This window comes from Portunus trituberculatus, chromosome 43, assembly GCF_017591435.1.
Source record: "Portunus trituberculatus isolate SZX2019 chromosome 43, ASM1759143v1, whole genome shotgun sequence".
Taxonomy (NCBI): Eukaryota; Metazoa; Arthropoda; class Malacostraca; order Decapoda; family Portunidae; genus Portunus; species Portunus trituberculatus.
In genome coordinates, this window is record NC_059297.1 from 23,999,190 (window position 1) to 24,026,689 (window position 27,500).

Consider the following 27,500-nt stretch of genomic DNA (forward strand, 5'->3'; position numbering starts at 1 on the left):
ACGCAAAGACCGGCTGACACACGCTGACCTTGGTAGGTGGTGAATGGGTTAACCTGTATGTGTGTGTGATTTACTGGAAAGAAAAGAAAAACAGAAGGCAATCTTTGTTAATGTGGTTGTATTTTGTTTTCATAATGGATTACAGGCTTTGTCCTCTGCTACTTTATTCTCACAAAATTGATCTATTTACCCTGGATTTAAGCCAACAGTTCCTGATTTAATTTTTGGATAAGTTATGGGAATAAGGTAGAATAAGATTTTTTTTTTTAAATATTAATTTCCACATGCACATCCTTTAAGTCTGTTATGAGGGAGGGACTCGTGTGGGAAATTGTAATTTCTTATTTTATACATAGAATCAGTTCTAGTATTAATTTCCACATGCACATCCTTTAAGTCTGTTATGAGGGAGGGACTCGTGTGGGAAATTGTAATTTCTTATTTTATACATAGAATCAGTTCTAGAATATCTTGGTAATTAAAGGGAAAAAATCATTAATTTCTTCAGAGGTAATTTCTAAGAATTTATAATTCTTAGAAGTTTCTTTTCTTCTATCCCTCATTTAATCCAACCTTATTCTTCCCACAGGATTGAAGCAGCAGATGCTACAGCTGCTGCTCTGTTACAACCCACTGTGGCTACGTGTGGCTATGGAGACCGTATATGGAGAGCTGCTACATCTCGCAAGCAATAGTGACATAACTGGCATCACCCATTACCTCATCAACAGGTACTGGAGAGGGTAGTGCAGGGAGAGGTGGATGAGAATAGTGAAGGAGCTGCTGCACTGCCAAGACAGAAATTCAATTGTCAGGCACTGGTGCTGTAACAGTATGTGTAAGGAGGTAGAGAATAGAACAGGAAATGCTGCAAGGACTGGGTGGGAATGTGAAAGATTAGAGATGATTTTTTTTTCTTTTGTTCTTCTATAACTAAGAGAATAACGAGGAGAAATGTAGAGAGAGATAGGTAATGTAGAGGCTTCTCAGTATCTGTCCTCAGATTGTATAATATATTCTCTCTCTCATCTCTTGTCTCTCATCTTTTGTCTCTCTTTTCTATCGTTTGGCCAGGCTCCTAAATAACCCAGACATTGCTGCTGCTCATGCCCACCCCACTGTGCCCCATTGTTACCGGCCTGGCTACGAGGCTGCCATCAAGACTTTCCAGCTCAAGAAGTTTCTGCTGCTGGTTCTCTTCCTTGACCGTGCTAAGGAGGCTCGGCTCATTGATCATGACCCTTGCCTCTTCAGGAAGAACTCTGAACACAAGGTAGGAAGTCAGGCAGCCAGATCAAAGAGTAGCATTTATTTGGTTTGGTAGACACATGACAGCTAAGTACCTACATTTATACACTTACATGTCATTCTTTATCCTGCTCCTGCTCTCTTGCCTCTTCCAATAAAGCTTTACTCACCACTTCACCTCACCTTATCACCTTTCATTTGCCCTGGACAGACTAGCCGGGACATCCTGGTGGCATTTGCGATGCACTTCCTGCAGGGGATTGGGGACATCACCAAGCACCTAGCACACCTTGGCTACATAGTCTCCCACCGCCAGGCCTTCCTTGATGAGTTCGACTTTGCAGTGACCAATCTCCCCACCGACCTGCGTTGCGGTGTGCGACTGGCGTGAGTGTGGTGGAACGGCCTTGTGGTGCTGCTGGATGGGAGTGCTTAGGGTGGTGGTGCTTTTCCTTTTTTCATTTGGAGTAGGAGCCTTGTTGTCCCCCTCCCCCACTCTCTCTCTCTCTCTCTCTCTCAAATATTTGCAGATGATGGAAACAGTAATCCACTGGATACTTTACTATGAAAGGGTAACACCCTCCATCAAAACTATGGATCACAAAAAAAATCTTAAACCAAGGAAACATTGCACTTTAGTTGTAAAGACTGGCAGTTTATTGGTAAGGTTCATAGGAAAATAATTCACCTTTGAATATGAGAAAATCATTTGAGCCATCTACAGCTCATTAATATGTCCTCATCCTGAATACAATGTACAGTTTTGGTCACCCTAATACAAAAAGAATATTGCAAATTTTTTTTTTATAGATACAACATAGAATAAAGAAAATTTCAAGACTGAAATAAACCAGATGAGGAACCCCTTAAAGCACTATGTTAATCCTCCCTATCCAAATGCAGACAAAGGGAATTTGATGTTGATTTACAAAATTCTAAGAGCTTCACAAATATGAGACCTGAACTCATCCAAACATTCATGCAGTCTATATTTTATATAGAACACAATAGCTTCAAAACATTAGATAAATGATTTCAAAGATGGAGCTAAACATTTGTTTCTTCAAATCATATTTTAAATATCTGGAACTGTCCTCCATCAAGCATCACTGACTTGGGTAAAAATCTAGTAAGGACTTCAGGGTCTGTTGCTGTTTGGACTTGTTCGGATCCCTCACCGCCCTTCTCTCTCCTGGTACAGCCGTGTGGTTGAGGTGCTGATACAGGACTACACCCTGAGCCGGCGGCTGCGTGTGCCTGCTGTGAGTCGCCTTCAGAAGGTGCACAACACAGAGGTGGTCCTTGCTGCCCTGGGGAAGGCTGGCTGTCAGGTGGCTACCACAACATCACCCAAGGACATTGTGGATGGTCACCGTGAGGCCACTCTGGCACTCTTGTGGGGCATTATTTTCAAGTTCCAGGTGTGTGCATATGCTATTGTAGGTGTTTCAAGTCTGAACACAATTATTATTTTAGTTATTACTTTGTGTTCCTGTACTTAGGCATTCAGGGTTCAGCTCCACCTCAGTGCCAAGTTTTGAAACAGTTACTTAGTATATCTGTCATAAACATGAACGCAGAGAAAAAGTTACGAGTTTGTGTTACTGTGTTCATATATACACACATGTCTGCTCCAGATGAGTGTAATGATGAATGAAAAGCGTCTGCGTGAAGAGATCAAGCACCTGCGCCGCTCCCTGGAGGTGCGGGCACAATTGGATGAAGCAGCACAGCGTGGCCAAGAGGCAGCTGGAGGGGCAGCTGCCGAGTTGGGCCGTCTGGGTGAAAGCGGCACAGAACCCAGCACAGAAGAAAGTGTGCTGGCCCATCTAAGGCTTTGGGCCACCTTTACCTGTGCTCATTATGGTCTAGAGGTGAGTGTGTTGAAGACAGACAGACAGACTGACTGACTGATGGAGAGGGGAAAATAGGCCATTATTTTGATTGGAGTGTTATTAGTTTTTTTTTTTTTTTTTTTTTTTTTTTTCCCAGCAAATGGGCATTCCAGATTGGCATTTATATATAAACTTTGGAGCAGAACTGAACAGACAGTTGAATCTATATATAGAAATTTATGTTTGATTGGTGATAATGTATGTCAGCTACTCAACCTATTGCAAAGTAAGGAAATGTCCAGGAATTTGTGACATGAATGTAGTTTATTTCCATTTTTCTTCATATTTTTCATGTACTCATTTTGTACCTATTCATTTTTAGGCAGCATTGCTAGCGTGTGGTACAGTTCTTTCTCCTTGACATGATAGACTAGTACTAAAAGAAAGTCAAAACTTTATTTGTGTAGCACATCTGCCACCAGCAAAACACAAGTAGTGACTGTCCTTGAAAGGCAGTGTTGGCAAGTGTCTGAGGTATTTGAGATGCCAAATAATTATTTGTTTTATGAATTTTGTTTCTTGTAAGGAATCCTCTGTATATAGACCATGCTACAATTTAGTGCAGTAAAATTAGAACAAAGATGATCTGATAAAAAGTCTCAATTTCAACACACCTATTTAAAGATCCTCTGCCAGGAAAGGGTTAGTATAAGTAAGAAGTCATGCAAATCCATGAGTAATAAAAAGAAAGGTGTAAAGACCATTAAGTGTGTGTGTGTGGCTGTCTTGGCTTGGGTACCTGCCTCATGTTGCCATGTCATCTCAGCATATATAAGATATGATTACATTTCTTTCTTTCTGCCATGGTGGAAGGTGGACAACTTGACTGTCTCCTTTTGTGATGGACGAGCTCTGTGCCTACTGCTGCATCACTACTACCCCGACCTGCTGCCCCGTGACCTCATCCAGTGGGACACTACTCAGAACATCCCTGCACAGGTCAGACATATCCTCAGATACCACCACCCACACACTGTGTAACACACCTCTTACAACATAATAGCTTCCCTCATACACCAGTGAGATGTTATGTCTCATTAGGCACACTGTTGCAATCTCATAACATCCATCATTCATATCCAATGTAAACTTATCTGTCTTCTTTTTCATCTTGCAGGAGGTGGACCCTGATGTGTCAGCAGATGACAGTTTCTACGAGATGACATACAGTGACACCAGCAATAGGCAGGTCTATGCTGAGCGCCTGGCCAATGATAAGGCTAACTTCACCCTGTTCATTGACAAGGTTTGTGTGTGTGTGTGTGTGTGTGTGTGTGTGTGCATATGTCTTTGTGAATTTGTCCATGCAAGTCATTACTGCTTATTGAAATTTCTTTTTGCATGACTTCCTTTCCTGTGTGTAACTGGATTTATCTGTAATTGCATATAAAAAGTGCATCTTGTTTATTTATAACAACTATAACTTCTTAAACTGTTAGAATCTCAGCAACTTTGTCTCTTTCTTCTCTCAAGGTGTCACAGCTGGACAGAGTGCCGTTGCTGCTGCGTTCAGCAGACACCGTTAATACCATTCCAGATGAGCGGGTCACTGCTACCTTCCTGGCCCATCTGTGTGCCCGCCTGCTGGACCTCAGTGTGGAGATCAAGGCTGCCAGGGTGCTGCAGCTGGCATGGAGGAGGCGACTGGCTCAGCGTCGCCTGGAGGAGCTGAGGGTAAAGTATGGGTGAAGGGGGAGAGGAAGTGGAAGGAGCAGTTACATGAAAATTTTATTATACCTTCCAAACCTTAACTAATGATCCAATTTAAGCACAGTTTGAATACTCAGCTTTTTTAGTTTTATTACTCCTCTTCATTTTCATTCTTTTCCTTGTTATTATCATATTCTGATTTATCTTCTTACTGAATCATGCAGTATTGCCAAAGAGTAAGTTTTTATCTTGCTTAATGTGAGTTAGGCTGGCCATTTTATTTGCATTTGTAATTGCTATCGTGTGTACTCCTATACAGAACAGTCAGTTGCATTTTTAACCAAAGAAAAGTGCTCAGTTAATGCAGATTTAGTGTGTTTGTGTGAATGTTTTAATTATATTAGTGTTACGAGTGTGCAATCTTCCCACTCTCCTTTGATAGATTTACTCAATATTTTTACATTTGATCTGAATATATTTTTAGCTCTTATATTTTGCTTCCGTTTCTTTCTTCACTGACTTCGTGTTATTTCCATTTTGTGATATACTCCTATTTTTTTTTATTTTATCTGATATATCTTGATTTTTGTTTCATTGTTTTATTTCTATCACTTTTGTTTCTATCTTCACTGACATCTGTGATATACTCATATTTTATATTACGAGTATATCTGATATATCTTCTTGATTTTTATTTCATCGTTTTATTTCTTTTATTTCATTGTTTTATTTCTATCACTTATGTTTCTATCTTCACTGACATCTGGTATGTCCACTTGTGTTTTATTAATTCTTGTTTTGTTATTCCCATGTGCCAAAGTAACCATTTTACATCCATAGAAATATATTCTTTGCCATCCAGTGGCTTTCTTTGTGTAACTTTCAAAACAGTGTAACGGTATTTTGCATCAATAAACTCTTTGTTCATCTTATTTTGTTTTGTGATCCTTGTCATTGAACAAAAGAAATTACAATATGAAAATGCTGACTTGTTTTGAAGGTTCATAAAGAAGCCTCTGGATATTAAAGAGAGAAAGAAAATGTGTTTGTGTGAGGGAATGATTGTTGAGGAGAGGGTGTGCATGCTGCTTCTTAGATAAAGGTTGTGGAGAATAGCAAGGAATACAAATGAGGGGAATATGTGAGAGAAAAAAAAAGGAGAGGCAACGTGTCAGGGAAACTAGAGAACATTGGAGGACTGTGTGGAACCTTGCTCAAATTGACTAGAGATTATTTGAAGGATAGAGAAATGAGAACTGTGATCAGAGATACATACTCGTCTTGGAGCAGGGTGCCACAAGGGTCAGTGTTAGCCCCCATTATGTTTCAAGTTTATGTAAACAATATTCACATTGGAGTAAACAGCTGTATGAGTTTATTTGCTGATGATGGTAAGTTGTTAAAAGTTATCAAAACCAAAGAGGACTGTATACTGCTACAGGAAGATTTAAATAAGATCTATGAATGGAACAAGAAGTGGAAATTGGAGTTTAATGCCAAGAAATGTCACATAATGGAACTAGGAAAGAGTAAGAGAAGACCAGTATGGAACTATTTGATGGGAGAGGAGCAAATAACAAAGACTAAAGATAAACACATAAATAAGATATTTGGACTATCATATAAGATGTTGACTAATATAAGAGTGGCATTTCATTACATGGATAAAGATATGATGAAAAAATCATCACAAGCATGATACGCCCAAGGCTGGAATATGCAGCAGTAGTATGGTCTCCGAGTTCTAAAAAAGATATAAGAAAACTGGAAAGGATACAGAAGATTGCTACAAAGATGGTGCTGGAATTAAAGGACCTCACATGAAGAACGACTGAAGGAAATGGGATTGCCAACCTTACAAGATAGAAGAGAACGAGGGGACCTAATAACGATGTATAAAATAGTAAATGATATTGAAAAGATAGACAAAGAAGATCTGGTGCTGTTGGCAGAAGAGGATGGAAGGACAAGAGGACATGAAAAGATCAGGATGAGGCAGTGTGTGAAGGATGTTGGAAAATACAGTTTTTCACACAGAACGGTGGAAAAATGGAATGCATTAGATAATGGAATTGTTGCAGTGCATAGTGTGCATAACTTTAAAGAAAAATTAGATAAATGGAGACATGGAGACAGGACACTATGAGCCCCGCTCGAACCCTGTACAATACAACTAGATAAAAATACACACACACACACTAATAGCCTGTCATATTCTCTTCCCATATGCTTACTCACTTGCTGAAATATTGTACATAGGTCATTGTTGGGGGAAAATCAGGAAGAAAAAATACACATACTGAGCAATGTGTCATGGTAATATACTAGTGGTGTGCAAGCCATTCCAGCCAGTTAGTCATGAGTGTTGAGTAGTGCCATCTTTAGGTAAATGGGTAAAGTATTGCCTTAGTATTGGATCTCTGGTTCAGATCTTTCCCTTTAAAACAGCCATGAAAAGTTTGGTGATGTCTCAGGCAAATTTTATTCCTGTTTCTATGTCAGACTGATGTACTCTCAATGGGATTGTGTTTTATACTTATAACACTTTAGAATACACTGGAAAGTTTTATGTTGTCTCCTGAATACTTTCTTGTTATTCATTTATTCTCTCTCTCTCTCTCTCTCTCTCTCTCTCTCTCTCTCTCTCTCTCTCTCTCTCTCTCTCTCTCTCTCTCTCTCTCTCTCTCTCTCTCTCTCTCTCTCTCTCTCTCAACTTTTATTGTCACTGATATCAAAAGTAAATGAGTAAAGAAGATAAAAGATATGCTTCATACCTTCTTGACTGCTTTAACTCTGCCCTCTCCAGCATAAGGTAGCAGTAGGAAAGGTTCATGAAGCTCCATTTAGTTCATTAAGATTTGCTTGGTGAGATATCATGCATGTTGTCTAGTGTGAGGAACTGGATTCCACATTTCTCCTTCTCATCACTTAATCATTCATAACCTATCATTAGAGCACCATAATGTTCCAGCTGACTTTACTGGATTGATATGTGTTTTTAGGTTGAGATTTTTGGGTCTTACCTTGCACCAGGCTGACTACAACTTTGCTGTGCTGTCAAAGTCCAAGATATACCTGCATGAGAGTAATGATCCATCTCTGACTCACTAGGCCCAGACTGCAGCGGCTGTGGTGGTGCAGCGGTGGTGGAGGCAGCTGCTGCATGGGCGACGACTGGCAGAATACAACCAGGCTGCTGTGGTGCTGCAAACCCACTGGCGGCGCCACTGTGCCATCCGCCTGCTGAACCAGCTGAGGAGGCAGCGTGTGGAGCAGCAGCAGGTGAGGAATGCCCTTCAAGCTATAGAGTTTGTAGTAAAGGAGTGTTATTATTGTTGTTGTTCTCTACACCCCCCCGATCTCTCTCTCTCTCTCTCTCTCTCTCTCTCTCTCTCTCTCTCTCTCTCTCTCTCTCTCTCTCTCTCTCTCTCTCTCTCTCTCTCTCTCTCTCTCTCTCTCTCTCTCTCTCTCTCTCTCTCTCTCTCATTTCTTTGGTTTATGCTCATCAATTCTTTATCTGTCATTGAGTATTTTATTAAAATGTTACAGATACATGGGTTATAAATTACTGGAGAGAGATGTTCATGTATGTATAGTTCCCTCATTCATCAATAAGAGAACAAAACACCAATCTGTCCTGAGGTGTAGCTTACTTGTTCTCTGATCATGGACTGTCTCCCACACAGCACCAGGCGGCAGTAACTCTGCAGCGGATGTGGCGTGCACGTATGCAGCGCCGCACCTTCCTCCAAACCCGTCACGCTGTGCTTACACTGCAGGCCTACACCCGAGGCTGGAAGTGTCGGCGAAGACTGGCAGTGATGGTGAAAGCTGCTGTGGTGGTGCAGAGGCAGTGGCGTGCCAGGCAGCTGGGCCGGGCAGTGATGGCACAGTACCGTGAGTCCCAGCAAGCAGTAGTAGTGGTACAGCGCTGCATCAAAACATGGCTGACACGACGATGCTTCCTGCAGCAACGTAAAGCTGTTGTGGTCCTCCAGGCAGCCTTCAGGGCACACCAGCAGCAAAAACAATACTTGAGGTTGAAAAAGGCTACTCTTCTGCTGCAAAGGTGCTGGAGGGAGAAGTTGCAGCTGAAGCGGATCTTGGCCATGAAGGTGGAAGCTGCCGTTACCATCCAGAGGTATTACCGTGGATGGGTAGAGAGGAAGCACTACCTGTCAGTCCTCCACAGTGTTAGGGTTATTCAAGCCCATGTGAGGGCTTGGCAGGAGGGACATAAGACCAGGGAGCATTTCTTGGCAACCCGGCAGGCAGCCATCACTGTCCAGCGATTGTACAGAGCCAGGCAACAGCGCTTGTACCACCAGGAACGGAACAGAGCAGCAATTGTACTCCAGGCAAAGGTGAGTGTGTGTATTTATACATTTCAATTATATATATATATATATTTTTTTTTTTTTTTTTTTTTTTTTTCTTGGGTATTGAGTACTCACTATCTGAATCCCCTTGAGGCCTGTCACACAAAGACTGTTTGTGTCTCTGCAAGATTTTGAAAGTTGTAGAGACAATTGTACTTCCCTCAGGTGCGGGCGTGGCTGGGGCGCCATGCCTTCCTCCGCCAAAGAGTGGCAGCTGTCACTATACAGCAACACTACAGGGGCCACAGACTCACTGTGCAGGCCATGAGAGAGCTCCAGGTCATCAGGAGAGCCACTACTCATCTACAAGCTTGGGTGAGGGGACACCTGGCCAGGAAACAACTGAGAAGGCAGCACACTGCAGCCATTGTCATCCAGGCTCACTGGCAAGGCTGGACAGCCAGGCAGACCTTCTTAACTGAAAGGAATGCAGCAATGACTATCCAGCAACACCTCAGGGCTACCCTCAGTGCCAGGGAGGAACGGAAAGCATTCCTGGAAACTCGTAGGAAAGTGGTTGTGCTGCAGGCAGCCACTCGTGGGTACCTGGTGCGGCGACGGGTGACAAGAATGCATGAGTCTGCCGTGGTGATCCAGAGTGCCTGGTGGCTCTACTGTCAGAAGAAGGCTTATGAACAGAGACGGCTATGGGCTGCACTCACAATACAGAGGGCATTTAGGAGCATGTGCCACACCAAGGAAGTGATGCAAGAGTACCAGACCATCAGGAGAGCTGTAGTGACACTCCAAGCTTGGACCAGAGGTTACCTTGTATGCAAAAGGATGAAGAGGCAGAACAGAGCAGCATTCACCATACAGCAGGCATTTAGAGGAATGTGTAAAACTAAGGTTATGGTGCAGGAGTACCAGGCCACCAGAAGAGCTGTCATTACCCTGCAGGCTTTTACTCGAGGCTACCTTATTCGCAGAGAAACTAAGAGACAGCACAAAGCAGCCATCACCATCCAGCAAGCCTTTAGGGGAATGTGTAAGACCAGAAAAATTATGCAACAGTATCACATCACTCTGGCTGCTGTCATTACACTGCAAGCATATACTAGAGGCTTCCTTACTCGCACGGAAATAAAGAGACAGCACAAAGCAGCCACCACTATCCAGTTAGCTTATAGGGGAATGTGCAAGACCAGGGAGGCTATGCAACACTATCATGCCACCAGGAAGGCTGTAATCACCCTCAGGCATACACAAGAGGATATCTGATCCGGAACAGCATTAAAAACCAACACAAGGCTGCCCTCACTATCCAGCAAGCCTTCAGGGAGATGTGCAAGACCAGGGAGATCATAAGACAATACCAGACCACCAGAAGGGCCATCATTATCCTGCAGTCTCACACCCGAGGATATCTGACTCGCAAGAATATACAGAAACAGAGGCATGCAGCCATCATCATTCAGAGAGCCTTTAGAGGGGTGTGCAAAACTAGAGATGCTGTGCAGGAATATCAGACCATCAGGAGGGCTGTCATTGTCTTGCAAGCATATACACAGGGTTATCTAATTCGCAGGAGTGTGAAGGAACTAAGGAATGCTGTCATCACCATACAGAGAGCCTTTAGGGGCATGTGCAAGACCAGAGAGGCAATGCAGCATTACCATTCTACCAGGGAGGCTGTCATTCTCCTTCAGGCACATACACGTGGTTATCTGATTCGCAGGAATGTACAGAAACAAAGAGATGCAGTTGTCAACATACAGAGAGCCTTTAGGGGCATGTGCATGACCAAAAAGACAATGCAGCAATACCAATCCACCAGGAAAGCGGTCATTACTTTGCAGGCTTACACTCGTGGCTTCCTTATTCGCAGGGAGATCAGGAGGCAGAACACTGCAGCTATCATCATCCAGCAGGCTTTCAGAGGGATGTGTAAGACTAGGGAAGCTGTGAGGAAATACCAGATCACTAAAAGAGCCATCTTAACTCTACAAGCACATACCCGGGGTTACCTAACTCGTCGCTGTGTACAGAAACAAAGAGATGCAGCTCTCACCATACAGCAAGCCTACAGGGGAATGTGCAGGACCAGAAAAGCAGTGCAAGAATACCAAGCCACCAGAAAAGCTGTCATTACCATGCAAGCCTGCACTCGAGGCCTCCTCACTCGCAATGAAATCAAGAGGCAGAATATGGCAGCTCTCACCATCCAACAAGCCTTCCAGGGGATGTGTAAAACTAGGGAGGCTGTGAGGCAATACAAGATGACCAGGAGAGCCATAGTGACACTACAGGCACATGTCCGAGGATACTTGACTCGCAGGAATGTACAGAAACAAAGAAATGCTGCCATTACCATACAGAGAGCTTTTAGAGGAATGTGCAAAACTAGAGAAGCTGTGCATCAATATCAGAACACCAGGAGAGCTGTGGTGACACTGCAAGCTCAAACAAGGTGCTGGCTGGCAAGGCAACATTTTTTGAGGCAGAAGCACAGTACCATTATCCTACAAAGGTACATAAGATCCTACCAGGCAGGTAGGAGAGCCAGGAGTCAATACCAACTTGACCACAAGCGAATCATTCAAACCCAGGCTGCTGTGCGAGGCTTCTTGGCCAGACAAAAGTTGGAGAGACAACGGAGGGCAGCCACTGTAATACAAACATACGTGCGCACCTACATAGCCCACAAGCGCTTCCTGTGCTTGCGTTTGGTGGCGATGCGTTTGCAACGGTTCTACAGGAATCGCAAGCTAACACGCATCACCCGAGAGATCTTTCTTATCAAGCGCTCAGCAGCCATCACCCTTCAGGCTGCCACTCGCGGCTTCCTAGCCAGGCGAGACCTCAAGCGCAAACAGTTGGCTGCTGTGAAGATTCAGGCAGCTGTGCGCTGCTGGGTGGCACAGAGAAAGTATACCACACTATGCTTTAGTACCAGGGTTGTACAAATTCACTGGAGGGCCACATTGATCATGTGGCACCAGCGTGAGCAGTACCACACTCTCCGAGGTGCCATCATTCGCATGCAGGCTGTCTGGAGGGGCAACACTGTAAGGAGGAAGATCCAGACATGGCACAAAGCAGCCACACTCATTCAGGCACATGTCCGTGGTCTCTTGCACCGCCAGCAACTCAACAAGGCCAGAGCCAGTGCTGTGGTGGTGCAGCAGTGGTGGAGGGGCATCCTGCTTGCCAGAGGGTACCGTCTTGAGTTCCTTTCCCAGAGAGACTCAGCAATCATCTTGCAGGCCAGTGTAAGGGGATTCCTGGTGCGCCAGAGACTCAAGAAGTCACACCAGGCAGCAACTGTGATCCAGGCCTTCTACCGTGGTACAGCTCAGCGAAGGAAATTCTTGCAGCAGAGGGAAGGAGCCATTACACTACAGCAGCACTGGAGGGAGAGGGTACAGTGCAGGAGGAGAACATCAGCTGCCTTGGAGATACAAAAGTGGTGGAGAGCTCAAACAGAGTCCAGGAGGCAAAGAGCGGAATATTTGTTACTGAGAAATTGTGTGGTAAACATCCAAGCCTGTGCAAGGGGAATGCTTATCAGGAAGCAGCTGGCCAAACAACACTCAGCAGCAACACTGATACAAGCACACATCCAAAGGCACCTTGCTCAGAGGCGCTACAAACAGCTAAGGGAAGGAGCTATTGCAATTCAACGTTATTGGAGGGCCAGTAGAGCCTGCAAGAAGCAATATGAAGACTTCCAGACTGTCAAGAAAGCCACTATCACTTTGCAGGCCCATGTGAGGTGCTGGCTAGTACAACAGAGACTCAAAAAGACCACCAGGGCCACAGTAACTATACAGAAGTGGTGGAAGGCAACTGTTCTGGCTCGGCAAGAGCAAGCCAGTTATTCATCATTAAAGTCAGCCACTATTACTCTACAGACCTATACCAGATGTTGGCTGGCACGTCAGAAATACATTAGAACCCTAAGAGCCACACTAAACATACAAAGATGGTGGAGGAGAGTCATTACCACAAGACAGACTAGAGAGAGCTATATTACTGTACGGACAGCCACCATCACCTTGCAGACCCATATTAGGTGCTGGCTGGCACGGAGAAGGTACAGAAAATTGCACACAGCTGCCACTGCCATACAGAGGTGGTGGAGGGTAGTGAAGGTTTCCCGGGAGGCAAGGAGGGAGTACCTGAGGAAGATCAATGCAGTGTTGGTGATTCAGAGGCGGTGGCGTGGTGCCTGTCTCTCCCTACACGCCCAGGAGCACTACATTTACCTGCGACGGGCAACCATCATCCTGCAGGCTACCTGGAGGGGCCAGCAAGCAAGGCGGCAGGTCCAGCACATTGAGGCAGCACGCACCATCCAGGTGAGGTGCTCATCCTGTATTGAGCTTGGAACATCAAATTTTCATTACTGCTTAAGCACTATTAGGTAGTTGTGTTTGTGTGTGTGTATATATATATATATATATATATATATATATATATATATATATATATATATATATATATATATATATATATATATATATATATATATATATATATATATATATATATATATATATATATATATATATATATATATATATATATATATATATATATATATATATATATATATATATATATATATATATATATATATATATATATATATATATATATATATATATATATATATATATATATATATATATATATATATATATATATATATATATATATAGCGAGAGAGAGAGAGAGAAAGGGGTTCCTCCCTTAATGCACAGGAAAGGGACCAAGCAGATATGTGCACATATCAAAAATGCACTAATCAAACAATTGAACCCTATGTTATAAATAAGATTGGGACTAGGACCCAACAAGACTGACCCCTGAGATGCCCCCATAACTGCCTCCAAATCGATCATTCTTGAAACATAGAACATTACTATCTTTGCATTTCACTATGTTATAGTAATAGAGTAAAATCAGCCTAGTTTGTGGAGCTTCTCACCTGCCTCACCCTTGGCTATGATGTCTAGTTTTCTTGAAGCGAAAATATTTTACGTTTCTCGATAAGCTTGCTATCCCTCATTATACCTGTTCTCTTTTGTACACATTATAACCCTACACATGTTCTGAGCAGGCACATGTGCGTGGATGGCAGGTACGGCGCCAGGCCCAGCAGCAGCGTCGTCAGGTTCAGCTGAGCAGGGTGGCAAGGGTGGCCAAGGCACACCTGGCTGCTACAAGAATACAGGTCAGGAAGGGACACCTGAGCATCCATCCTTGATCACTGTCATGTGTCAGCCTGTGAGCCTTAGGGGAAGAATGGTAGCTAGTTGAAGTGACTGATGACTGAGTGGCCTACCTCACCATTCTTGCTGGCTGACTGGTGACTGACAGTATATTCCTGTCAACACTGCTTGCTTTCTTTAATAAGACTTGGACGTAGATTGTGGGCAATTTGAATGACTAGAAAAAAAAAATTGGCTATCATATCTACCTTTCTTGAACTAGGCAGCAAAGCATTTTGTGTGACTAAGGTAACTGAGTGGTTGTGTGTAATAATGAATAGATAATAAGGTACAGTTTATTGATGATGTCAAATGGAACAGACCATGGGAGAGGTGTGTGTGTGTTTGTTTTCATGGTTTAGTTTACTAATTCTAGTCTATATTTTGACACTGGAAGAGGAAGTGTGATTACTTCATCAAAGGTGATATATAAATGGCTATTAGATGAGCAGAACAAACTTGACAAAAACATTATATTTCAAAAGAAGACTAAATAAATTTATGGAAGAAAATGGCAGAGGATAAGTTTTAAATACTCTGGAGCTGCCTTGTGTTGGTTACTTGGCATATTGCAGCTTCCTTATTTACTTACATTCTTGTGCTCAGCAGTGGTACAGTGAGACCATTCAATCTTCTCATCACATTCATCACTTTGCATCCTTCACAGCGATGGTACCGGTGCTGCAAGGTGCTGGCAAGAGCAAGGAAGGAGCTGTGGGCTGTGAGGAGGCTGCAGGGATGGGTGAGGACGTGGAGGCTGCGAATGACATTCCTGAAGCAGCGACAGGCAGCCCTTGTCTTGCAGCGGGTGTGGAGGAAGTGGCAGCAGACACAGAATGAGGTGTGTGGAATGACAGATTAGTGTTAATAAGAGAGAGAGAGAGAGAGAAAAGGTTCACGTTTTTTTTTTTTTTTTTTTTTTTTTTTTTTTTTTTTTTTTTGTGTGTGTGTGTGTGTGTGTGTGTGTGTGTGTGTGCCAATCATCACTCTGTATATTGCTATCAGGTCTCCCCTTTCTCTTCTGTTTTCCAGGGTCGGAAGTTGCATTCTGTTCAGTCTGTCTTCATAAGTCAAATCTCTTAAGTCAGGCACCATTTTTGTTGCAGCCCTCTGTACTTTCTCTAGTTTCCTTATGTGTTTCTTTAAGTTCGAGCCCACTGTATTGTTGCATATTCAAGCCTCGGTCTTATCATTGCAGTAATTATTTTCTTCATCATTTCTTCATCTAAATATCTGACGCCACTCTTATGTTCCTCAATAAGTTCAATACTTCTCCAATTATTTTGTTTATATGTCTCTCTGGCGATAGGTCATTGGTAATTGTCACCCCAAGGTCTTTTCTTCATGACTGGTTTTTATGTCTTCATTTCCTATCTTGTACATACTCCTGATTCTTCTTTCACTCTTGCCAAACTCTAATTTCTTGCATTTTGTCGTGTTGAACTCCATTTGCCATGTACAGCTCCATTTCCATATTCTGTCCAAGTCTTCCTGGAGTAGTTCGCAATCTTTGTGTGTGTGTGTGTGTGTGTGTGTGTGTGTGTGTGTGTGTGTGTGTCTAAGAGCTTCAGGACCGACTATTAAGATTTGATCATACTGAATACGTGGATTATTAGGTTTTTTCTTCTCCTCTCACTGACAACACTGATGAAGTCCTGCTGGCACCACACAGGCTCGTCGTCTTCACGCAGCAGTGGTGCTCCAGGCAGCGTGGCGTGGACGAGTAGTGCGACAGCAGACCAGGACGAAGAAACTGTGTGAGCTACGGCAGCGGCTGGAGAAGGCCACGCAGGAAGCTACAGAGGAGAAGCAGATTGGCCACCGCACCGGCAGAGCTATTGCTTACCTCCTCCAGGGCCGAGACCTGCGACGCATCCTGGCCGCTGTTATTAGTCTGGGTGAGTGGCTGAGTGTGGGGGGCTTGCTGGGAAAAGGTTAAGGATTATGCTCAAGTCATAAGATTAAGGGAACCTGTAAGAAGTTGTCAGGCCTACATGTGGTAGGCCATGTAGAAAAACGCATATGTACTTCTAATGTACTTTGGAAAAACATATGATGAGAAGTGTGCAGTAATGAATGTATCAACTAACCACAGACTACTGCTAATATCCTCCTCATTCAGCTGAAAATAGATAGGTACATTTCACACAGGAACAGCCACATGAAGGCCTGGTGGCATGGTATCTTGGGGCTTCTTTTTCTTGTCTTCTTTCCACCAGCACTCACACGACACACTTCCTTCCTGTCACAGATGCCTGCACTCGTTGGTCGTCTCTGTGCTGTGAGCAACTAGCATCCAACGCAGCCCCAGGAGTGTTGATGCAGCTGCTGCTTAACTGCAACCGGTCCATCCCTAACTTGCAGATCATTAGCTACATCCTCAGCATCCTGATCAACCTGGCCAAGTATCCACCCACTGCCTCCTGTGTCCACCATGTAAGAAGAGGGAGAGATGGGTGAATTATATATATGGATTAAGTTTCCTCATACATCTTAAATCTCTCTCTCTCTCTCTCTCTCTCTCTCTCTCTCTCTCTCTCTCTCTCTCTCTCTCTCTCTCTCTCTCTCTCTCTCTCTCTCTCTCTCTCTCTCTCTCTCTCTCTCTCTCTCTCTCTCTCTCTCTCTCTCTCTCTCTCTCTCTCTCTCTCTCTCTTTTATTTACTCTTTTCTTTTCTTTCTCTTTTCCTTTTTCTTTTCCTTTCTTTTCTCTCTCTCTCTCTCTCTCTCTCTCTCTCTCTCTCTCTCTCTCTCTCTCTCTCTCTCTCTCTCTCTCTCTCTCTCTCTCTCTCTCTCTCTCTCTCTCTCTCTCTCTCTCTCTCTCTCTCTCTCTCTCTCTCTCTCTCTCTCTCTCTCTCTCTCTCTCTCTCTCTCTCTCTCTCTCTCTCTCTCTCTCTCTCTCTCTCTCTCTCTCTCTCTCTCTCTCTCTCTCTCTCTCTCTCTCTCTCTCTCTCTCTCTCTCTCTCTCACACACACACACACACACACACACACACACACACACACACACCCGGTAGCTCAGTGGTTAGAGCGCTGGCTTCACAAGCCAGAGGACCGAGGTTTGATTCCCCGGCCGGGTGGAGATATTTGGGTGTGTCTCCTTTCACATGTAGCCCCTGTTCACCTAGCAGTGAAAGGGTACGGGATGTAAATCGAGGAGTTGTGACCTTGTTGTCCCGGTGTGTGGTGTGTGCCTGGTCTCAGGCCTATCCCAAGATCGGAAATAATGAGTTCTGAGCTCGTTCCATAGGGTAATGTCTGGCTGTCTCGTCAGAGACTGCAGCAGATCAAACAGTGAAACACACACACACACACACACACACACACACACACACACACACACACACACACACACACACACACACACACACACACACACACACACATTGTTGAAAAATGTAAGGAGCAACCAAAACTTTTCTACAGATTCATAAATGGAAAAATTAGGCAAAAAGAAACAATAGAAAGGTTAAAAGGAGAGAACGGGATAGTGGAAGACCCAAAAAGTATGGCAGAACTATTAAATAATAAATTCCAGGAGGTCTTTACCAAGGAATCCAAATTTGAAAGGCTACAGGGTAATAGAGAGAGTCTATATGAAAGAGATTAAAGTAACCAAGCTTTAAATAAAAGAGTTAATGAAGGAACCGGATGAAGTCTCAGGCAGAATACTGAAAGAATGTAGGGAAAAACTAGCAAGTCCTATATACATCATGAAATGCTCAATAGAAAATGGAACAGTACCAGTAGAATGGAAAAGAGCTGAGGTGGTTCCCATATATAAGAGCGGAAGGAAGGAAGAACCTTTAAATTACAGACCGGTATCACTAACTAGTGTAATATGCAAGATGTGTGAAAGAATAATAAAGAAACAATGGATCGAGTTCCTTGAAGACAACAAATTAATATCAAATAGCCAATTTGGTTTTAGAAAAAGACGGTCGTGTGTAACTAATTTATTGAGTTTCTATTCTAGAATAGTTGATAGAGTACAAGAGAGAGAGGGATGGGTTGACTGTATTTATTTGGATTTAAAAAAGGCGTTTGACAAAGTGCCACATGCAAGATTACTATGGAAGTTAGAGGAGAAGGGTGGCTTAAAAGGAAGCACATTGAGATGGATAGAAAATTATTTGAGGGGGAGAGAAATAAGGACGGTAGTTAAAGATATGAAGTCCAAGTGGAGAGCAGTAGAAAGCGGAGTGCCACAGGGGTCAGTATTGGCACCAATACTTTTCCTCATTTATATTAACGACATGCCAGAAGGAGTGAACAGCTACATAAATCTGTTTGCAGATGATACGAAACTGTGCAGAGTTATAAAGCAAAAGGAGGATTGTGAAATACTGCAAGAAGACCTAAATAAGATCTGGGAATGGAGTAAAAGTGGGAAATGGAATTCAATGTGAACAAAAGCCATGTCATGGAAATGGGAAAGAGTGAAAGACGACCTGTGGGAATCTATAAGATGGGAGATGGAGTAGAACTGGAGAAAGTAAAAAGGAAAAGGACTTAGGAGTGACGATGGAAGAAAACAATCAACCAGTAAGCCATATTGATAGAATTTTTAGAGAAACATATAATTTGCTAAGGAATATTGGAGTAGCATTTCACTACATGGACAAAGAAATGATGAAGAAATTGATAAGTACTATAATAAGACCCAGATTGGAATATGCAGGAGTAGTGTGGACCCCTCATAAAAAGAAACACATAAGGAAATTGGAGAGACTACAAAAATGGCTACAAGAATGGTTCCAGAATTTGAAGGGATGACATATGAGGAGAGACTAAAGGCTATGGATCTACCAACCCTGGAACAAAGAAGGAGAGAGGAGATCTGATACAAGTTTATAAATTGATCAACGGAATGGACCAAGTGGATAATGAGAAACTGATCCTGAGAGAAGAATATGACATTCAAGCACAAGATCGCATAGTAAAAAGCTGAGAAAAGGAAGATGTCTGAGAGATGTTAAAAATATAGTTTCCGCAAAGATGTATTGAGACGTGGAACAGTTTAAATGAAGAAGTAGTGTCTGCAACGAGTGTGCATACTTTTAAAGTAAGATTGGATAAGTGTAGATATGGAGACGGGCCACACGAGCATAAAGCCCAGGCCCTGTAAAACTACAACCAGGTAAATACACACACACACACACACACACACACACACACACACACACACACACACACACACACACACACACACACACACACACACACACACACACACACACACACACACACACCCGGTAGCTCAGTGGTTAGGCGCTGGCTTCACAAGCCAGATGACCGAGTTCGATTCCCCGGCCGGGTGGAGATATTTGGGTGTGTCTCCTCACGTGTAGCCCCTGTTCACCTAGCAGTGAGTAGGTGCAGGATGTAAATCGAGGAGTTGTGACCTTGTTGTCCCGGTGTGTGGTGTGTGCCTGGTCTCAGACCTATCCCAAGATCGGAAATAATGAGCTCTGAACTCGTTCCGTAGGGTAACGTCTGGCTGTCTCGTCAGAGACTGCAGCAGATCAAACAGTGAATTACACACACACACACACACACACACACACACACACACACACACACACACACACACACACACACAGTGAGTAGGTACGGGATGTAAATCGAGGAGTTGTGACCTGTTGTCCTGGTGTGTGGTGTGTGCCTCATCTCAGGCCTATCCAAAGATCGGAAATAATGAGCTCTGAGCTCGCTCCGTAGGGTAACGTCTGGCTGTCTCGTCAGAGACTGCAGCAGATCAAACACACACACACACACACACACACACACACACACACACACACACACACACACACACACACACACACACACACACACACACACACACACACACACACACACACACACACACACACCCCTCCTTAACCAGCCTCTCTTCACAGCTTGGGGGCCTGATGAAGAGTGTGCTGTGGCTGCTGTCCATATCACCAGACAAGCACCAAAGCATCTTCACCAAAGGCTGCACTCTTCTCTATGTGCTGGCCACTGGTCCTATGCCCTTCCAGGTGAGTCATAGCAGAGAGGGAATGTATATACTACTTGGAAAGAATAGATATCATTATGGCCCTTTTGTGGGTGGTGGTGAATGTATCTACTACTTACCACAGAGTATTGCAGTTATGTATACTTAGGGAAATGTGTCTCTTTACCTCAGACTACTGGTATTCTCTATGAAAGACTGGGATGGAATATAGGGAAATCAAGGTTTCTCCTCCAACCAGCTCTTTCTCCAGTAGCAAGACAGCAAGGAAATATTTTGATTGGAAAGGAGCATCTTGAATTATATAGGAAACAAAAAACATGGACATTTTGTAGTAAAGGTGAAAAAAGAAAAAAGAAAAGACATTAAGGAGAGAGGTCCATGTGGAAAAAGGTTAACCAAATTTGACAAATCACCTTAAACATGGACACATATATTCACTTTCACAAACATCCAATCATATTTTATCTACTAAGGAAAGTGAATCAGGCCTCGCCATCCCACACATGCATAATATTGTCAGTAATGAGTAATAATCATCACCACCATCTTCCTTAACAATTTGTATTTCACTTTCACAAACATTTCATCACATTCACTAAAGAAAGTGAATCAGGCCTTACCATTCCACACATGCATAACATTGTCAGTAATAAGAATAATCATGGCCAGCTTTAACAATATTTCACAGTTGCAAACATTCCATCACATTTTGTCAACTAAGGGAAGAGTCAGTTATCGCCCACCCACAATGCATATAGTCAATATTGAGAGTAATATTCATCACCACCACCATCTTCCTTAATTTTCTATCTTTCACCTGGCAGGCTGTACGGAGCCCAAAGGTGGTGGAAGAGCTGAAGGGTTTGCACAGACTCATGGTGCGCCGCCAGACAGTTGCCGCCAAGAACAAGAGACTCCCCAAGCAGCCGAAGGTTCTCTCAGCTACTCAACGGCCAGCCACAGTACCTGACTGGGCTATGCGGCCAGGCCAACCCAGGGAATTTGGGGAACCTCTCTTGGCCATCACTACACTCCTGGCCACTCTGGAACACAATAAGGAGGAACAGGAGGTGGCCAGGACATGAGGAACTGGTGGCAAAAGAGTTTAAGGGAATTGATAAAAGATAGTATGTTAGAAGAACAGGAAGTGGCCAGGACATGAGGAACTGGTGGTAAAGGAGTTTAAGGGAATTAATAAAAGAGGTGGTAAAGGTTTTTAAGGGAATTGATAAAAGATACTAAGTTAAATATATACTAATTAGCCAGACATGAGTAAAAATTATGGAAATATGGAATAGTGAATGTGAGTGTAATGTAAACTTCCCATTGACTTTTCACTCCTCTCTCCCATGTTCATAATTTGACTATGTATGTACTTCCTTTCTCTCTGACTCTTCCTCCCATATTCTCCTTTCCATTATTGTTTTTATGGAATGTATATGTTTTTGTCCATTAGCATTTTTTTCTTATGCTTATTTGTTATTTCTCTTATTTTCCTTAATTTTTTGGAGGGAGAAATATATTGGTATTTTCATATTCTTATGTTTGTTTTATAGGTAAATGTGCTTTTAATGTTTGTGCTTCATGTTATGTTACTTTAAGCTTATTTTTTTTATCCCATTACTATTATAGCTTTATAACATAACATTCCATAAATGTTTTTATCTTATTAATTTTAGATTAATTATTAGATCTCTTGCACGCACACGCACACGCACACACACACACACACACGGTAGCTCAGTGGTTAGAGCGCTGGCATCACAAGCCAGAGGACCGGGGTTCGATTCCCCGGCCAGGTGGAGATATTTGGGTGTCTCTCCTTTCACGTGTAGCCCCTGTTCACCTAGCAGTGAGTAGGTACGGGATGTAAATCGAGGAGTTGTGACCTTGTTGTCCCGGTGTGTGTTGTGTGCCTGGTCTCAGGTCTATCCGAAGATTGGAAATAATGAGTTCTGAGCTCGTTCCATAGGGTAACGTCTGGCTGTCTCGTCAGAGGCTGCAGCAGATCAAAACAGTGAAACACACATTTACATGACCTGTATTTGTTTATTTTTTTCTTTTCAAGTATTTTTTTCTAAGCAGCACACAGAATTATTGTTTATATACACACACACACACACATACACACACACACACACACACAAAAAAAAACATATATATATATATATATATATATATATGTATGTATGTATATATAATACAATATATATCTATATATATATATATTATAAAAATACTTAAAATGTAAAATATAAACAATAATTCTTGTGTGTTAGAAAAAATACTTGTGTGTGTGTGTGTGTGTGTGTGTGTGTGTGTGTGTGTGTGTGTGTGTGTGTGTGTGTGTGTGTGTGTGTGTGTGTGTTTGTTTGCGTGCATGCGTTTGTGTGTGTATTTGTATGTGTGTTTGTTTTATGTGTGTATGTACTGGCACACCAGCAACCTTTGCTGTCGACTCTTATAATTTCCTTTTAAAGGCTTGTATTCCGAAACATTTCCGTGTCTTATCTTGACTTTTAACAAAACCTGGTTAAAGTTAAAGCTTTAAAGTTTTCAAGAGCATTTTTATGTATTTTGAAGAGTGTAACCAGGATTCTGTACTATCAATAGGACCAAACAACTCATGAGCACCCTTCACTTATCCTATCTGCCCTTCCAATATCATCATGAACCTAAAGTGTTTGAGGATATATAGCTTGGTCTTGTGTTTTATAGTAATTATTCTAGCCTTTATTATGTCTTATTTTTTCATGCTCATGCTTTACACAGTGTATGGAGTTTTAAGATAATCTGCTTTATTTTTATTATATTATATAGTACAGTAACAATAACTTAGCTTTAATTCTTGTTTTGTGCTGTCATATGGATGGTTATTCAGTGTATCGGTATATGTATATTGTCTGAATTTTCAAGTGCATTCATGATGCTGTGTAACCCTTCCTATTACAGATCACTGCCAGTAATGTTAAGGATTGATTGTCTTCTTTCTTTTCTTTCCTTTCCATTATCACTGGTAAAGTACAACATAATTATATGACTTATCTTTACTGTCAAATAAATTTATCATAATATTTCATCGTTTGGTGTTCTTTCTGACCTCTACTGGTGAATGTTATGATCAAAATAAGGCTTTAGTTCCCCCTCCTTCTCTGAATATGAATCATTATGAAAGTGAACCCAAATATTTAACATTTGTTTAAAGGTTAAAACGGGAGAGCAGTAGCAGCAGTGTTGGTGGTGGTATCAACACTTCTCTAGTAAACTGCATACAGGCCAGGCAAAAAGATATTCCAGACAGGGCAAAGAGTGAGTTGAAATACTGCACAGGACTAATGGGAAGTATTCGTGAGATGAAAAGCAGGTATAACGTGTGTAACTTATGCCTGAGTGGTGGTGGTTTTTTTTTTTTTTTTTTCACTGATATAGACGGGATGGTGTTAGAGGGTCCACGTAAAAACGCAACCATGTATGTACCCACGTTCTTTGCCTCTATAATTCTTCAGTACTAGATATATTCAGACACTTTTTGTTGTACTATACTATAATGTGTTGTTATTCGCTAAGGAAAGACATTATCATTATTATTATTATTATTATTATTATTTTGTTGTATCTGTCCATGCAAAGTGTATTACTAAAGCCAATTCTGTTCTGAATGTTACCAGAATACGGTCACAGCAGTAATATGTCTAAGAGAGATTTGGGCAATGGTTGACGGAGATATTGTGGTTATATAATACCGTAGGTAATGAGCAGAAGAAACTTAAATATATAAAGTAGTTTGTAAATTGGCGCTATCAACAAACATAAGGTAAAAATAAGTAAATAAATAAGTAAAAAGTGAGTGACAAAATGACTAAATGGTAATATTGATAGAAGCAGCAACCAATGATGGTATTTTTTTTTATTTTTTTTTTTATCATTATTATCATCATACTTTTTGTTGCAAGTAACGAGGTTCAAACAATTTCAATGTAAGTTACTATTTTTTCTTGTAACATAACGTTCAAATCTAATATTAGTGACAAAATAACTAAATGGTAATATTGATAAAAGCAGCAACCAATGATGACTTTTTTTTTTTTATCATTATTATCATCATCATACTTTTTGTTGCAAGTAACGAAGGTTCAAACAATTTCAACGTAAGTTACTATTTTTCTTGTAACATTATGTTCAAATCTAATATTAGCGCATTAAAAAAAAACATTTTCCCTTCATGTGGTCCCTCACCTCATGGCGAACGGAGTGAGTTAAGAAAGCAGCGAACACTACTGATCGTTCGTTTGGTTTTCTTTCTGTGCACTGGACGCGACGACCCCTGCACTTTCTCCAGAGTGATAAGTGAAGGTATGTACAATTTCAATGTAAGTTACTATTTTTTCTTGTAACATAACGTTCAAATATAATATTAGCGCATTAAAAAAAAACATTTTCCCTTCATGTGGTTCCTTGCCTCATGGCGAACGGAGTGAGTTAAGAAAGCAGCGAACACTACTGATCGTTCGTTTGGTTTTCTTTCTGTGCACTTGACGCGACGACCCCTGCACTTTCTCCAGAGTGATAAGTGAAGGTATGTTGTGTACGAGGCTGTATGGGCGGGAAGACAAAGAGCCACAGTGATAACCATTTCTGTTAACGCTACATCTTCATTGCGTGGGGTTTGATGTTTTGTCAGTGACACGAGGGAGTGCAAGAACTCGTCAACGCGAGGTGGAGGAAGGGAAGGAGGCATGGGTTAAGATTTTATATTTTTGCTCTTTATTTGTTTATTTATGCAATCCAAGCTTCCTCCTTTGCGTAACTCCTTCCTATATCCTTTCTTTCAGGATAGCCAGACTTACATCAATCACTTATAGGCTTTTGTCTGGAGATAAAAGAAAAAAAATGGTGAACTATCAATTTAACACGAGAGATTTGAAAAAAGTTACCAGCGTACTTCACCTTTTCACTCACTCTTTTATCCACTCCATTCCTCTTCTGTTGTAAATACTAGGCGGTCTGTGTTTCTCTGCCAGTCAGCTTTTCTCCTATCACTGACGTCAGCTGAGGAGTGGGGGTGAAGGTGGTGGTAGTAACGCCATGTGCTATTAGCGACACGGTAAACAATAAACACGTGGTGCCGGACACACACACACACACACACACACACACACATTGTATATAGGATAATAAATTCTAGAGATGCACAGAGGCGGAACTGGGTATGTTTATGTAATATGCGGTTGCAGATAAGTGCAGTTTAGCGTATGTCTTTTATTTCGGATGGGGTTGCGATTATTTTCACGCCCATGATCGCTGTTGCAGACACGGATGCAATTTCCTTTACGTCATCGTCATTTATGTAGTACATACAGTATATTCAACACAAAAACTAGCAATATAGGGACGAATTTCAGCCACACTTAGATGTTTATACATGAGTACAGTACACATTAGGTACTGTACCTACTATAGCTTACATCGTACATACATACATGCATAGGTACATACAGTACTGTCAGTTTCCCTCAGTCGTCCTTTCTATTGCAGTGCTGACATGTGAAGAGTTGCCACTTGTCAGAGGATAAAAAAAAAATATATGTATTTAAAATAGTAATATGCAGTTTACTGAGTTAGGGATTATTAACCCCTCCGATCCGGCTGGTAGCGTCAAAAACTCTCACCCTGCCCGGGCCCATCTCCCACAGCCGCTCTCTCAGTCCGGGCGATTTTGCTGATTATCCGAGAAATCACCTGTTTTCACTTTATCCGTATGGCTAAACTACTTAACCTATGAACTTCAATTTGGTTTTGTACTTACCGGCCATGCCTCCTCCTCAAGATGACACCTCACTCAGCTCTATATATGTTCTAGTTGATGAGATATGACGAGTGGAATTGGTCATGGTCGCGGGCCTAAATCGGTAAGGTGTTCGCGCGGGTGGGCTGGCTTGTGCCACTACTCCGCCTTGAGCCGCCATCTATGGATGACACAACTGCCCCGCCCCACCCCGCAGCCCCAGATATATGGTTCACATACCAAATCAGAGTGGATTTATGCCCTACAGTGGCCCTACAGTCTCTCTCTCTCTCTCTCTCTCTCTCTCTCTCTCTCTCTCTCTCTCTCTCTCTCTTATTACTCTCTCTCTCTCTCTCTCTCTCTCTCTCTCTCTCTCTCTCTCTCTCTCTAAAATAGACAAGTAGACATGCATCTTTTTTGTTGTTTTATTTTAGTCTTTTTCCACACCACCCATGAGGTAAGAGTTAAGGTGCGTTTTTTTTTTTTATACAGGTTTTACCCTGTAGGCATAATCCTCTCTCAGCTATTTAATCAGACAGTTCTTCGTCAGAAGTGTCCTCCACATTGATAATAAAAGAATCCTCTAAGCACCACCCGGATCGTAGGGGTTAAAGTTTCCCGAACTGTGATATATTTTTTATCAACAGAAAGAATATTGTTTAGAAGGTAGGGCAACTGTGTCCATCTTGTGTCAGGAAATACCTATATATCTTTATTACTCTTAAGATCCCTTTGTCTTTATTACTGCCATGCCTCTGACCCACGTACATAATTCTCTCTCTCTCTCTCTCTCTCTCTCTCTCTCTCTCTCTCTCTCTCTCTCTGGTAACTTAAGTAAAACAAAAGAAAAGCAGTTAATGATAATGATAATACTGCTATCACCACCACCACCACCACCACCACCACCACCACCACCACCACCACCACCACCACCACCACTACTACTACTACTACTACTACTACTACTACTACTACTACTACTACTACTAGCCTATTATTTTTTCTACTTCTACCAGCACAACCACCACCACCACCACTATCATCATCATCATCATCATCATCACTACTCTACTCTACTCTACTCTACTCTACTCTACTCTCCTCTCCTCTCCTCTCCTCCTCTCCTCTCCTCTCTCTACTCTACTCTACTCTACTCTACTCTACTCTACTCTACTCTACTCTACTCTACTCTACTACTACTACTACTACTACTAACGACAATAACAACAGACGAATATTATACAAGATAGAATCGCTACAGTGTTATTATCAAAGAATGCCACATAAATCTCTCTCTCTCTCTCTCTCTCTCTCTCTCTCTCTCTC

General features: G+C 42.1%; 1 protein-coding gene across 1 annotated transcript in view; it reads left to right on the forward strand.

Moving 5' to 3' along the window:
* The window catches only part of LOC123518078 (abnormal spindle-like microcephaly-associated protein homolog), a 34,053-nt gene extending 11,838 nt beyond the window's left edge, over positions 1–22,215 (forward strand). The window contains 20 exon segments of the mRNA XM_045278666.1: positions 1–32; positions 590–731; positions 1,075–1,273; positions 1,460–1,635; positions 2,450–2,669; positions 2,886–3,122; positions 3,957–4,082; positions 4,261–4,389; positions 4,617–4,817; positions 7,905–8,075; positions 8,480–9,157; positions 9,338–10,393; positions 10,396–13,473; positions 14,238–14,351; positions 15,056–15,229; positions 16,061–16,286; positions 16,640–16,824; positions 20,289–20,411; positions 21,214–21,576; positions 21,611–22,215. The exon segment at positions 1–32 is cut by the window's left edge and continues 208 nt beyond it. Coding sequence (XP_045134601.1) covers positions 1–32; positions 590–731; positions 1,075–1,273; positions 1,460–1,635; positions 2,450–2,669; positions 2,886–3,122; positions 3,957–4,082; positions 4,261–4,389; positions 4,617–4,817; positions 7,905–8,075; positions 8,480–9,157; positions 9,338–10,393; positions 10,396–13,473; positions 14,238–14,351; positions 15,056–15,229; positions 16,061–16,286; positions 16,640–16,824; positions 20,289–20,411; positions 21,214–21,474 — 7,528 coding nt within the window. The 3' untranslated portion in view covers positions 21,475–21,576; positions 21,611–22,215.
* Positions 22,216–27,500: the final 5,285 nt, after the last annotated feature.